The sequence below is a fragment of the Nelumbo nucifera genome, chromosome 7, assembly GCF_055504915.1.
Source record: "Nelumbo nucifera cultivar China Antique chromosome 7, China Antique-T2T, whole genome shotgun sequence".
Classification (NCBI taxonomy): domain Eukaryota; kingdom Viridiplantae; phylum Streptophyta; class Magnoliopsida; order Proteales; family Nelumbonaceae; genus Nelumbo; species Nelumbo nucifera.
Window position 1 is genome coordinate 11,732,175 of NC_142655.1, and position 13,980 is coordinate 11,746,154.

General features: G+C 40.0%; 1 protein-coding gene across 1 annotated transcript; it reads right to left on the bottom strand.

The window, feature by feature from the left end:
- Positions 1-892: 892 nt before the first annotated feature.
- On the bottom strand, positions 893-4,610 carry LOC104608839 (cation/H(+) antiporter 15-like). Its single transcript, XM_010274934.3, has 3 exons — positions 4,202-4,610; positions 3,105-4,100; positions 893-2,405 (listed from the first exon to the last, which is right to left on the bottom strand). The coding sequence occupies exons 1-3, from the start codon at positions 4,436-4,438 to the stop codon at positions 1,107-1,109; spliced, it is 2,532 nt and encodes an 843-aa protein (XP_010273236.2). The 5' UTR covers positions 4,439-4,610; the 3' UTR covers positions 893-1,106.
- Positions 4,611-13,980: the final 9,370 nt, after the last annotated feature.

Consider the following 13,980-nt stretch of genomic DNA (forward strand, 5'->3'; position numbering starts at 1 on the left):
TGATTTTAATAAGTGGCTTAGTAAAATAGGCTACTCAGGTGGATCCTACCTGACAAATGAGAAAGCTATTCCAAACGAGCACCGAGTCTCACCAAATAGTTTATTTAATATAATTCATATATGGTTTTTAATTAAAATTCGATTGATTATCAAATCAAAACAAAGCTCTTCTTAAATCTTTTAAATCTCCCTAAATAAATAAAATTATACACAATTTCGTAACCCAAATCAAGATCGAGAAGTTAACTTTTTTTTTTTCTTTCTTTCAAGGTCATGTTACTAATGATCTAATAATTATATTATTTGGTAAAGATCCCAAACCCATCAGTGCACGGAGAACCTAGGAGCCTAGCAACAGAGGTTTTTGATGATCTGGAAGGTTTTTGACAAAATTCCGGATAACAAATAAAATCCATCCATCCGCTCTCAAAATTTAAAGTTTTGCATAAAAGGTATATATATGTTGATGTTGTTGGCAAGGATTACATCTATGACCCAAATGACATGCAAAACTCTTTAGTACTACTGAACTATATTTCATTAATGTTTCCAAATTCCAAAGTGTGTCCTATTTTAGTCAAAATTTGTGCCTTAAAATTATTGCCTTCTAGGTATTGGGATATACTAGCAAACTATGAGTGTGTAATCTTTTCAAGTGCATGCCCAAAGCTGTGTGGAACCATAATGACCAACTGATGATGTGTGGCTTAGTATGGTAAATTATCTGACTGGATGAGGGGAGACTTGGGATCAAATCCCCTTCTCATCAGAGTTTTGGTGGGCTATGGGTTTGGGGACTTCTTGTTTAGCTCCATGATGAACAGAAAAAAAAAAAAAAACAAATTGAAAGAACAGAAAAGAAAAGAGGAAATTAATGAAGAAGAAGATGATGTGGAACCATAAACAAAATTTGGTCCAATCCCATTGCTATTCTTGTTTTTTTTTTCCCCTTTTGGATATCTACATTACAATTCTTGTCAAACAAGGTAGTTTTTTGTTTCCCACATTATCAGAGCAATTCCTTACTAACCACACCAATATTATATTGATGAATGGGAGCCCTACCCAATTTAAAAAGTCGCCCCACCCCTTCCCTTGAGTGCTAGCTACACCTCCATGGCCAGGGGTTGATTTTGAAAAGTACCACCTCCTGCGTTCCCTGCCTTGTCTTGATCATTTTGTTGGAGCTGTGCTGCACTGTCTGTTGTCCCCATCCCATCTGCATGATTTCCTGTCCCTGCGTACTGCTGCACTACAAGTACCGATACCGTGGCTGCAAAGTCCGATGATGCCAACAAGTCCCCAATCGCCCCCAACTCTGGGCACTCACTCCAGTCGGTGAGACCAGCCGTGAGAGGCGATACCACACCATGGCTTCTCCCTACTATGTACAGGTCATGTATGTTATCAATGGACCGTATGGCCGCTACAGTCTCCTCCCCATTTTTAACAATCTTCTCTCTGTACGTGACTGACTCATTGTGGACGGTTCTTAGCCTGAACTCATTTATGTATTCTTCGTCGAGCTGCTTCTCCTTATCGTTGTCGGTTACCACTGTCAAAATACTTGAATCCTCAGTTTCATTGCCAGCTGCCACTATGATTTCGCTGGTATCATTCCCTGGAAGGAAGCGTAGCAATGACAACTTAACATTAGGGTGGGTTGTCATCCTCCATGCATAAGCCAACGCCTCTCGATCATCTGGTCCACCAAAGAAGAGCATGGCAACGTGGTGAGTGTCGTGGTTGCTTCCCACTCTTGCTGACCTAGTAAAGCCCCGATCAACAAGGATGCCGACGGAGCAAGGAGCGTTGGCCAAGACATTCTGGTTTACACTACGGAAGGCAGGGTTTGTGGCCTCCATACCACCATCAACTGTTTGTTGCTTGTGGAATGGAAGGATGATAAACGTAACACGCTTGTCCTCAGCAAGGTTGCAGATGTCCTCATGCATGGTGGAGTAGGGAGAGATGGCCGTGAGAGGCTGGATGGCGATGCCTGAAGTGTGTTGCCTGTAGTTCTCGAAGGCATTAACGATATGGTCTGACTGCGCTTGAGTGCGGTTAAGAGCAGGGTGACCGAACTTGCGAGTGTTGTGGACGATCAACATGGCGGAGGCTCGACCAGTGAGCTCAACAAGATGGAGAGCGTAGACACAAATTGGGGACTTCTTTGAAGGATGAGCGGCGTCAATGAGGCTGATGATGGTCGGGACATTGCGAGGGCTGTGGATGCAAGACAGTATTCGGAGCTCACTCTCAGGCTTCGACATCTGAATCGTCCTACGCTTATAGGGTAAAAATCGCCTTGTGGGTTTGTAGATAGTCGTCACGATGGGTGTGATAAGGCTCGTCATCACAATCGCCGCAATCACCATGACTGAAAATGATTGTTCATCCAGAACCTATCCACCCAGTATACAAGTGTGGTGTGTGTTTTTGTGAAGGTCACAAGCAAAATAATTAATTACAATCGTGTAAATTGGATTTGCTCTCACACCAACCTCACAGTTAATCCGGATTTGGTACTCACCCTGACCTCACAACACTTAACCGTGCATTGAGAACATCTTCCTTACAGCACAAATGTGAGGATGAAAACATAAAAGTACTGAGGTGTTCCAATGAGTTGGGATCTTCTGCCAATAAGATACCTTCTAACCCCTACCAACACTGCACATCTCATTATGAGACTGAGATTGGCACCCATCATGTATAAGATGTGCAATGCGAGATCATGGTTGTAGGTTGTTGGAGTGTATTTTGTTGGCAGGTGATCCGGTGGACTCGTTCCCAACGCAGGGCCGGTTGTTCAAGGTGAGGAGCAATTTTGTGGGGATGAAATCCCATCTCCTTCACGGCATGTAGCAGTCATGCATTGGGAAGAATTTGGATTTGTTCCTCACTACAGCACGTGCAACGGCACATTCCGAATATCTCCTGTACTTGTACGTTGTCATGCATTCATGGATGGGAGATATTCCCATGCATGGCTGCAAGGTGGTGTGAGGCGCGTTCTGTGAGGAGTAAATTGAATTCAATTGTAAACATGCTGTGAGATTGGCATGATTAACAAGTCGTGGAGAGAGAGAGAATATTTGTACCCCATGTTCCCTCCCAATGTTGAGGATGATAATTTCGATAAGGCCTTTGGTGTTCATCAGCAGTCCAAGACTAACCCCTTCACGCATTGGCATCTTGTATAAGAAAGAAACGAATAGTGTGCCAAATACTTTGCCAAGACAGGCCAAGACAGCGAGCAGGATCAAAGTAGACCAGCTGCCAAACCCCTGAATAGCCCCGACATCAGTTCTCAGGCCATTAACGGCGAAGAAGAGGGGAAGAAGCAATCCTGAGACAAAATCTTCAAGCTTTTCAATGAGTACAACTCCGAGATGACCATTGGGTATGACAAGACCAAAGAAAAATGCACCAAAGATGGAATGGGTGCCCACAGCATCGTTGATGAACCCAAATACCATGACACCAGTGAGGATGAGGCAAATATGGAAGTCACTGAAGTTCTCACCCTCTGGAGTGCGTTCTACGATCCATTCAATGGCAGGCCTTACGACAAAGATGCAAAACCCGACGTAGCCGATGGTGGTGAACACCATGCCAAGTGGGGCCATGTTGTTTGAATCATTCCCAGATAGGGCAACGGCCACAGCAAGTAATATCCATGCACACATATCATTAACAAGGGCTGCAGACATGGCGATCTTCCCCAACTCAGTGTTGAGGAGTTTAAGCTCTGCCAAGATGCGTGCTACCACTGGGAAGGCAGTTACAGAGAGGGCAACTGCTAGGTAGAATATAGATGAAGTGCTATGGCTCACACCGGTGTTTTGGCTTGTGAAGGACATGAATATAATTCCGATGGCAAATGGCAGGAACATACCAGCAATAGCGATGGAAAATGCTTTCTTCTTTGTGCGCTTAATCATGGTGAGGTCCATCTCCACTCCAACTAGAAACAAATAGTAGAGAAGTCCTACGTTTGCCATTGTCTCTATCAACGTGATACTCCTCAACGGGAATACAATCTCAGTAAAGGTCTTGCTCCTCCCAAGGACAGATGGGCCCAAAATCACACCTCCCTGCATTCATTAATTCGTCTTTACATCTACGTACAAAGCAAAAACAATAAAAAGATCGATGCGATGCAGTTGAGTTCAAGGTGTAGTATATGTATGCTTACGAGGATTTCAGACACGACTCTGGGTTGGCGGAAGGGCTTTAGGATAAAGACAAGAATGCGAGTGATAATGACGATCAGGCCAAGCTGCAAGGTGAAAAGAGGAAGGGAGTAGTCCAGGGGGTTGTCACCTTCCCAAATTCCGCCAGCCGTGATCATGGTTGGCGAGTAACAAACAATTGGCTCCCCTGTGAAGTTCAAGCTAAGGCCATCTGCAGAATTAGAATCAAGACCAGACATTTTGGCCTCCCTTCCTCTGCAGAAGGCCACACCCACCAATTTCCCTGTCTGACACCCTTCTTTTCTCTCTCTCTAGCAATGTGAGAATGCTAGGAGAAGAAAGAAAAGAAAGGGGTCGACAAGGCCATCGAGAGTGTAATCGGGAAGGAACTGAAGAGAAATGAAGGAGAAGAAGATTTAAAAAAAACAAAGCAAATAAGTAGGGAAGACAATCGCCATTACTCTTTTCTATTTTTTGGATGAATGGTGATAATTCAGTTGCGTGGACAATGCTCATTCTCTCATATTTTAGTACCGAGAGACTCTCACAAATTGTAGTGAACAAGGCTGTTGCGTGGGCAATGCTCATTTTCTCTTATTTTCTCATTGATATATTTGATGACATGTGTGCATTGCTTTGTTTGTGTTAGAGTTGGCCGAGTAGGGTGACTTAGTCTTTTTCATTTGACTTTAAGTGGTGAATTGTCATCCCATAGGGGGCATATTTGACTTTATACCCTTAATTAATAAAATAAAAGTAGGGCTGCAAGTCGGGCCGGGTTAGGTCGGATTGAGGCCAACCCTAACCCAACCCTATGTTCTAAACCCCCAATCCTAACCCTAACCCAACCTGACCTACTCAACCCTAACCTTAACCCTAACTAATTCCTTCAACCCTAACCCATCCCGAACCAACCCGATGTCAACTTCGGGTTGGGCCCAACCCAACCTTCCCATCCCTTAAAATTTAGTAGAAAAATAAATATTTATTTATCATGAGTTATGACCTATGATAGAATTTTTCTCAAAAATATAAATTCATGAAATTAACAATAATGAAACATAAAATTAAGAAAATAAAATCACTAATAACAATTCATAGGATCAAGCAAATAATTTGAATTTGGTCACACATAAAAATTACAAGACAAAAGGAAAAGACAAATAATCAAATACCTATGAATTACTTAAAGAAAGACATGATAGTATATAGGGGGGCTATATAACTATCGTGCATCTAAACAAATCAGTATAATATATATATGACATGTAGTAGAGTTGTAGACTAGTAGTCTAGTACTATAGGGGTCAGGTTCGGGTTGGATCGGGTTGCCCGAGGGGTCAACCCTAACCCAACCCAAACTAAGGTCGGCTTCAAGAATTTCAACCCTAATCCTAACCCAATCCAACCTAAGTTGGATTGGGTTCGGGTTTGGTCTCTCTAGTTTAACAGATTTCTCCTTTCTTCTCCTCTTCTCTTCTTCTTCTTCTCTGTGTCTCTGAGTAAAACTTGTCTGAACCATCAAAACAGTTTGGATATACTTTTCAGTTCATCTCTTTTTTTGTGGGCCAGACACAAATAACCCCTCCCAACTCTCAGTCCGGATTTCCTATTAACCCCATTTTGCTGCCCTTCCTACTAATTCAATGACTTAGGTGACATTTGTCCCATATTCGTGTGACCTCATTATTATGTGCAACAATTTCTACGTGAAACATCTCCCACTCCCCCATCTAGCGCTGCTCAACAGTATCATCGTCCTCCCCATCAATTCCTTTTTCTCTTGTTTCTGTTCATAGTTCATAATAGATTTTATCCATCCTATTGGTTCATTTAAACAATGCTAAATGGGTGGGAGCTTTTATTATTGGCCTTCAACTAGTCTCCAAATTCATTCCTCGTCGTTTAATGTTCAATTAATGGCCAAAATTAATAGGACGTTAAGAACCCATTTACCAAAAGAAACTGAAAAAACAAAAAGACCCATTGGTATAATGGTTAAAGCTTGTTGGGAACGGAAGCAAAACCAATTGTAGATTGGTCAAGGTAATTCTTCACAACTGACAGGGGTCATTTTCTGGTTTGTTTGAAAGCATTACCTCTGCTATTTTTTCTTACGAGAAATACACTGCAGCTAAATGCAGAATTAATTCTGAAATTACTGCCCCCATAGTCTATTAGTAGCCTCCTATAAACCATATCCTGCCCGTGGATTTAGCATCAATTCATGGTCATTCACGGTCAGGATTCATCCCCCTGTGAGGTGGGGTTAAGAATTCTGAGCTGGGTTGATCAGTCATTCTCCCATTTTTGCTTTATAGTCAATCTAAACTGAACCCCCAACTATTCCTTCACAATGATTGTCGAACAAAATAGTTATGATTTGCTTCTGCTTCACCGCCTCTGGTAGCTTTTTTCTTTGTAGTGAATCCAGACAGAACCCCTAACTCATTGTGACATCCAAAAAGTACATATTTTTTAAAAAGAAAAAAAAAAGTTTTATTAGAAAAGCTACAAAATTTGTCTATCGTGCTTCTTTTTTATTTAAGAGAAAAGGATAGGATTTGCTGCTTATTTAGGGTTTCGACTTTCAACCAAAGGTGTGCAAATAGAGAAAAGGAAAACGAGAGAGCATATTACACGAGGGAGGGATGTCAAACAAGGCATGGGACAGATGTCACCATGTCATTAAGTTAGTAGGAAGGGCAATAGAATGTGGTGAGTAGGAAATCGGACCCGTTCATTTAATCAATTACTCTATTAATTATTAAGGGTCCGTTTGGCTTGCAGTCAGAATCGAAATCCTTTGGAATTGGAATCGGAATGATTTATTCTCATAATCTGTTTGGAATTGGAATCGGAATGATCCATTAGTTGACCCTACACAATACCCATATTTAGTGGGCTTGGGTTGACAATTGACAGAAAGACTAATTACAGCCTTCTGTTGTACATTAATTACATTAATTACATCCTTTTGCTTCTATGGATCTTATTCGGAACAACATATGTGGTGTGATTAGACCTGTTCATGGGCCGGGTAGCCCGACAGGCAGGCCCGGCCCTCGGACGGGCTTGAATATGAGTTTTAGCCCGTAGGCCTAACCTCAAGCCTAAAAGCCCGGCTCGATTTTTTTTCACTCAAAAGAGCCTGGCCCGTCCCAACTTTTATATAGTTTAAACCCTAAATTCTTAAATCACCTAACCCTTTCCCATTTCCTTCTTTTCAGTAGTGTTCTATCTTCTCACTTTTCTTCTCATTCTCAGTTTCTCTCTCTCAAGCTCTTAGAACCGACAAACCCATGCGAACTCAAGTATCGGCACCACCAAAATTAGGCCATCTCTCCGATCGGCACCATTTTCATCTTCTATCTTCTCACTTTCTCATTTTTCATTCTCACTCTCAGACTCTTAGGAACCGGCGAACTCAGGCGCCATTCTCACTCTCAAAGGTGAACTCAGGCACCGACGCCACCAGTGAACTTGTTCTTTAGAGTCAGGCCTAAAAAATTTTTGTTAATGAAGAGAAAAAGCCTGGCCCAACCCGGCCCATGAAGAGGTCTAGGTGTGATTAATTACAGCCTTACATGGGCCCATAAAACCATGGACATAAATACAAATAAAAAGGGTCAATAGGATTTTGGTTCCCATTGACCAAAAAACCAATGTTTTTTTTTTTTCAGATTTATGTGGGGACTAGAGAAAATTTATTTTCCTGGGTATCACTTGTTGGGGGGCAAGTGATGCCCATCTCCTAGGTAAGGTTGTCAATGGACCGGTTTTGGATTGGACCCTGTCCAGTCCAAAATCAATTTGGACAAATTGGACGGACCAACAAGACATATTGGATTGGACCAATCCGGTCCAAAATATATTAGATTGGATTGGACCTGGTCCGTTTGTAATAAATTTATATTGAATTGGGTTGGATTAAGCCAATATCTGGTCCATTGATATAAGATAAGAATATAGGTGTCAATGGACCAAGTTTGGGTTGAAACCAATCTAAATCAAAATGAATTTGAACAGATTGGATGGTCCAGACATTGAATTGGACCAGACGACTAGTCCAAAATGGTCCAAAATATTTATTTGACTGGATTGGACCTGGTCCATTTATAATGGACTCACATTGGACTGGATCGAATTGGACCAAATCCAGTCCAATTGACACCCCTATTCCTAGGTGGGTAAATAACTTTCCCATCTTGGAAAAAAGTTATCAACATTTGAGTGGAACAAAAATGTCCATTTTAATAAAAGATTTTTATAGCCAAAATGGTCATTGCCTTATTTACATGAAAAATAAAAAAATATAAGTAAATGCACTTACTAAGTGTTTACCATGAAGCACTTACCTGGGTGAGTGCATTTACCCGATGGATAAGTAATTTACCAAAAAAAGCGAACGAGGCCTTAATATTAATTAACGTTACCTCATTTAAAGTATCAGAAACACAAAAAGGATAAAAAAGGTAAAGACGGATTGACTATATTTTGTTTATAACCTCTTCTTTGTTTATAAACCCATACCTAGAATTCTTGACTATATTTTGTTGACTAGAGAAGAAATCACCTTACAACTTCATGAGTGTCTTTGATTGGATTGTACTTTCAATCAATATTATTATGAAATCTTTAAATTCAATTGCACTTCACATAGCCAATTTGGCCTGTCGCTAGCGGTAGAACTCTGTCATGGGTTGTAGCTCAGGTGTCATGTTTGTTGACATGGCCACTAAGCTCTTGAATTGAAGTAGGCGTATCAAATATGCGCTCATCGTAGTAACCAAGAACATCAGCTTGAATTGGTATTTTGGCAACGACCGCTCGGTGCTCGTCACCAATTGCATCTTTTGCGTCAGTTGCACGCGGCGATGATAATCAATGACCCGAGTCGCCGGGGAGAAGCTAAATTGGAACTCGTTAGCTCTCTCAAGTCTCAAGACTCACCATAGCGATCCAATGTACCTAGATCCAAGCCATCCGGCAGAGTCATCAATGAGTGAGCGACAAGCCGAGCGGAGTCTCTTCAATTCTAAATAAAAATAAAGGATTTTAAAGCTCTTTTCTTCAGATTCAACATCGGCGTCAAGCCTATCTCGTGCATGTTCAAAGTCTGACTCCACATCGGCATCAAGCCTGAAGTTAAGCTCTTCGACCTCAAACCTGTAGTAATTCATCGGCACCAAGCCTGTAGTCAAGTTCTTCGGCCTTAAGACTGTATTCATCTCTCTCAGTTTCAAGCCTGTTTTTTCTATGTCAGGGTTAGTCCTCATCTCACCTTGATCCTGTATCAATACTTTTATTTCTCTTCAAATCCTGCTATTACAGAAATGAGACATAGACAACTAGGGAATCTGGTGGCATCTATTCACGTTCAACAATATGTTTTTGCAAGAACCCTTGATGGTAGGCATCATTGGCTTCATGTTTTCAGGCAACAGGCAGAAGTGAATCAACCAGGCCAATAGCTCGGAAGATGAACAATGGCCTACCTCATTCCCTATAACTCTCCACGTCTCCAACATGCAAGACTCCCTCATAACAGGTGGTAATCACAGCTCCATCACAATACATGGCAGCCACACTTGTTCCCACCTATAAAATACTAGCCCACGATTTTCTTGAGCGGATATCATGGGTTTTCTTAATTAGTGATAGGCCATACATTTCTTAATACAAGTGGCAGCTATTTAACTTAGGTAATCATTCTCTCCGTTAAAATATACATATGTATGGTTTGCACTTATATTTTTGTATCTATCGTCTTGGAGATAGTACCAATATGAAAATACTTTCATGGAATGTGAGAGGTTTAAACAACCCTCAAACGCAGAGACATTTAAAATTTCTTTATCACAAACATAAACCGGGCTTCATGTTTATATCTTAAACTCGAATGTCAAAGGAAAATGCATTGAAATTCTGTAAGAAGTTCCCTCTCATGTTTGGTAGAGGCTGTCGGCAATTCAGATGGTCTTCTTTGCTTTTGGGGTCAAAATATATCTCTCTCGATAATCTTCCAAAACTCCCATATTATCAAATTAAGAGTTGAAGATCTACCCCTAGTGTCATCTTGGTTTCTTGTTTTTTTCTTGGTCATCCACAACGTGAACATAGAAGACAAATATGGGAAACCCTTCTTCAGTATATTAAGCTTGAGAACAGCCCTTGGATTTTAATTGGTGACATGAACGATAAATGTATTCAAATTGACTATCGCTCAAGAAGGAATTCTACTCCTCAATTATCATCAATAATGCAAGGGGTTCTAGAAAGATTTGCTCTTCAAGATCTGGGATTCATTGGCCCCCATATACATGGACCAATGGCCAAATGGGGCAGGTTAGAGTTTTTGAAAGATTAGACAAGGCACTAGCAAGTGATCCTTAGCTATCGTTATTTCCCAACTCCAAGATACAGCACCTCCCAATGATCCACTTTGATCACAACCCAATTTTACTTAATACTTCCATGAAAGTGGATCGTGGTAAGTCCCAATTCCACTTTTTATCCATATGGGCAGATCATGAAGATTGCAAGGGAATTATCCAATTAATATGGGAACAGACTTTAACAGGATCGGCTACATACGGAATAGTCCAAAAGCTTAAACTTTGCAAATCAAGGTTGAAGGAATGGAATATGAAGGTTTTTGGAAGAATTGAAGTTCAACTTCATTCAATCCAGAATGTTATTCAAGCCTCATAACAATCCTTAAAGTCTCCTGGAGAAAAGAAGGAATTGCTACATCTTCAATCACAATATGATGACTGGCTTAAGAAAGAAGAACAATTTTGGAGACTTAAATCTAGGGAACTATGGCTCAAAGATGGTGGTCGTAATAGAAAGTTTTTTCATCAAATGGTGAAACACAAGAGAAGACATTAGGAGATAATGTGCCTTAGAGCACCAAACAACTCTTGGTTGACTAAAAGCCAAGATATCATGGAGGCTTTTGAAAGGGAAGCTCAAAAAGTGAGTGATGTAGATGAGTTATTTGCCAAGGAAGGGTTGAATAACATCTCACTCCCGACTTTGATAGACGTTCAAATTCTCACTCTCATGAGGTCTCCTACATGTGATGAAGTCAAAGAAGCATTATCTCAAATGGACCCACATAAGGTTCCGGGGCCTGATGGATATTTTGTTTTTTTTTATCAAAAGTTTTGGTCTTTCCTTGAACAGGAGATTTACCAAATGGTTCTAGATTTCTATAACAATGAACATATACTAAAAGAAATAAACAATACCAATCCAGTCTTCATACCAAAAGTCAAATCTCCTGTGGAGCCAATGCAGCTCCGTCCAATCAGTCTCTGCAAAGTGTTATACAAAATTGTCACAAAGTGTATGGTTAACAGGATAAAACCACTTCTCCAAGACATCATTGCTCTTAAACCAAGCTGGTTTTCTAAAAGAAAGACAAATTTCAAATAACATTCTGCTTGCCAAGGAGATCCTACATTCAATGAGATATCAACGCAAAGGTAAGCATTCGATTGCTTTACAAATAGATATATCAAAGGCTTGTGATAGGATGGGGTGGTCTTTCATTATAAAGATGCTCAGAGCTAAGAAGTTTCCTTCCAAATGGTGTAATCTTGTTGAACAATGTATTTCAACACCCTCATATGCTGTCAAATTAAGAGGTTCAGTAGGAAGCTGCTTCAAATTAAAAAGAGACATTAGGCAAGGGGGCCCAATATCCCCCTACCTCTTTATCATAGGCATGTAGGTACTCACTTCACTACTGCAGGATGCAGAAGCTTCACGTCTCATCTCTAGCTGCAAACTAAAGTGCTCAAATGTTTGTATTAGTTATTTGCTCTTCGCAAATGATTATTTACTATTTTGTGAAGCCACTCCTCAGCAGTTCCGAAATCTTAAAGCCATGCTAAATAGATTTGAAATATTATTAGGCCAACAAATCAATCTCTCCAAATCAGGTATACTTTTCAGTAACAATATACTTAGGAGGCATAGAAGAATCTTATCTTCAATTCTAGGTATTACAAATGTCAAGACCTACATGAAATACTTTGGCATCAAGATGGGGGGAAATAAGGCAGAAAAGGAGCAACAACAAGACTTACTTCATAAGCTAAAACTTCAATTAGAGTCTTCGTAAACAAAACTTCTCTCATAGGCAGGAAGGAATACATTAATACAATCAATAGCTCAAGTTGTTCCTATCTACACTATGAGCACAACTATCTTGCCAAAGAAGTTCTTTTAACACTATGATAAATTATGCAGGATTTTTTGGTGGACAGGCTCTTAAGATGGCTATAATTTTCATTCAATTTCATGGGAGAAACTATGTCAACCAAAGCAAAAGGAGGAATTGGTTTTAGACCAGGCCTAGAAATGGACAAGGCAATGTTCTCAAAACAAATTTAGAAGCTCATAAGTGATGAAAATTCTCTCTAGGCAAGCTTTTATCAAAGCTAAATACTACCCCAATATTTACTGGAGGGAAGCTTTCAAACTACTATCATCCATTAAAAGCAATATTTGCTAGGTCCTTCATGATGGTGAAAAGGTAAAGGCTTTTCAAGATCCTTGGTTTCCAATTTTTCCATGGGATCTTCAAGTTCCGCCACAATTAAAATATATGAAGGTCTCTTGTTTCTTAAATAATGATAGCAGTTGAAATTTGTCTCTACTTGGATAGTTCTTTTCTCCTACATCTTTAAAACAAGTTAAAAAAGTAAGACTCTTAAGTGAGATTCCAAGGGATAAGCTTGTCTGGTCCAGAACTCAAAGTGGAGTTTTTTCGATCAAATCCATTTATAAGGAATTCCTTTCTAATAGGCCTTCCTCATCAGATTCCTTTTTTAAATGGTCTATTCTATGGAAATTAAAAATACCATACAGGTATCAACTTTTTATATGGAAGGCTTTATGGAATGGAACTCCTGTCCAGAGCAAATTTCTCACAAGGAAAATGGAGGATAGATGTTATCTTTGCAATTCTCATCAGGAATCATTTCACCATATCTTCTTCCACTACCCGTTTTCTAGGGCTATCTGGTGTGGTACTCAACTAGGTATCAATCCAGAAAACATTCAACAAGAACCTCTTCACCTCATCATTCATTCTTGGTGGAACAGGCTCAAACTAACTATGAGTAAGAAGGAACTTGATCACTACTTTGCTAAACTCTGCATTACTTTGAGGCTTATATGGGACAAGCGAAACTCAAGGAAATTTCGGAATACATTCTCATCTCCTATACAGGTGCTAGAAAAATTAAAATTGCTATACAAAGAAAACCTTGAAAGCTCTTCCACTCATGGCTCATTTAAACCCTCATGCTTGCATGCTAGTGTATCTTATGCTATAGTGTCTAAGGAGAACCATCTAATATCTATAGAAGGAAATCCATGTCAAGCAGCTAGATGCCAAGATGTTGAGCTCCGTGCCATAATCAAAGGAAGCAGCGAAAAAGGAAGGATTCAAAAAAGTCTTTATATTTTCTAATGCAGCACAAGCGGTGACAAAAATCCAAAGTAAAGAATGCAGTGGCAACTGGGTCGAAACAATGCTTTTAGACTATATATACATTTTACAAAGATCCTTTGAGGAGGTTCAGATAGAACATGTTGGACGTGAGTAGAACACCATAGCTCATCTTTTTGCTTACTGATCTTGTATATATAATATTAATATTAGCTAAATATGTAATAGGTTGACAATCTCCCCTTCATATAAATAAATTTGCTAGCAATGCTAGCTTTCTATTGCTAAAAAAAAAAAAAAAAAGCTCTTCAC

Excerpts from the sequence above, each read along its gene's own strand:
- LOC104608839 (XM_010274934.3), bottom strand. The coding sequence starts at position 4,438 with ATGTCTGGTCTTGATTCTAATTCTGCAGATGGCCTTAGCTTGAACTTC. Across the intron at positions 4,101-4,201 it reads GAGTCGTGTCTGAAATCCTC|GGAGGTGTGATTTTGGGCCC; the intron begins GTAAGCATACAT and ends TAATGAATGCAG. Across the intron at positions 2,406-3,104 it reads ACATTGGGAGGGAACATGGG|GTTCTGGATGAACAATCATT; the intron begins GTACAAATATTC and ends CTGGGTGGATAG.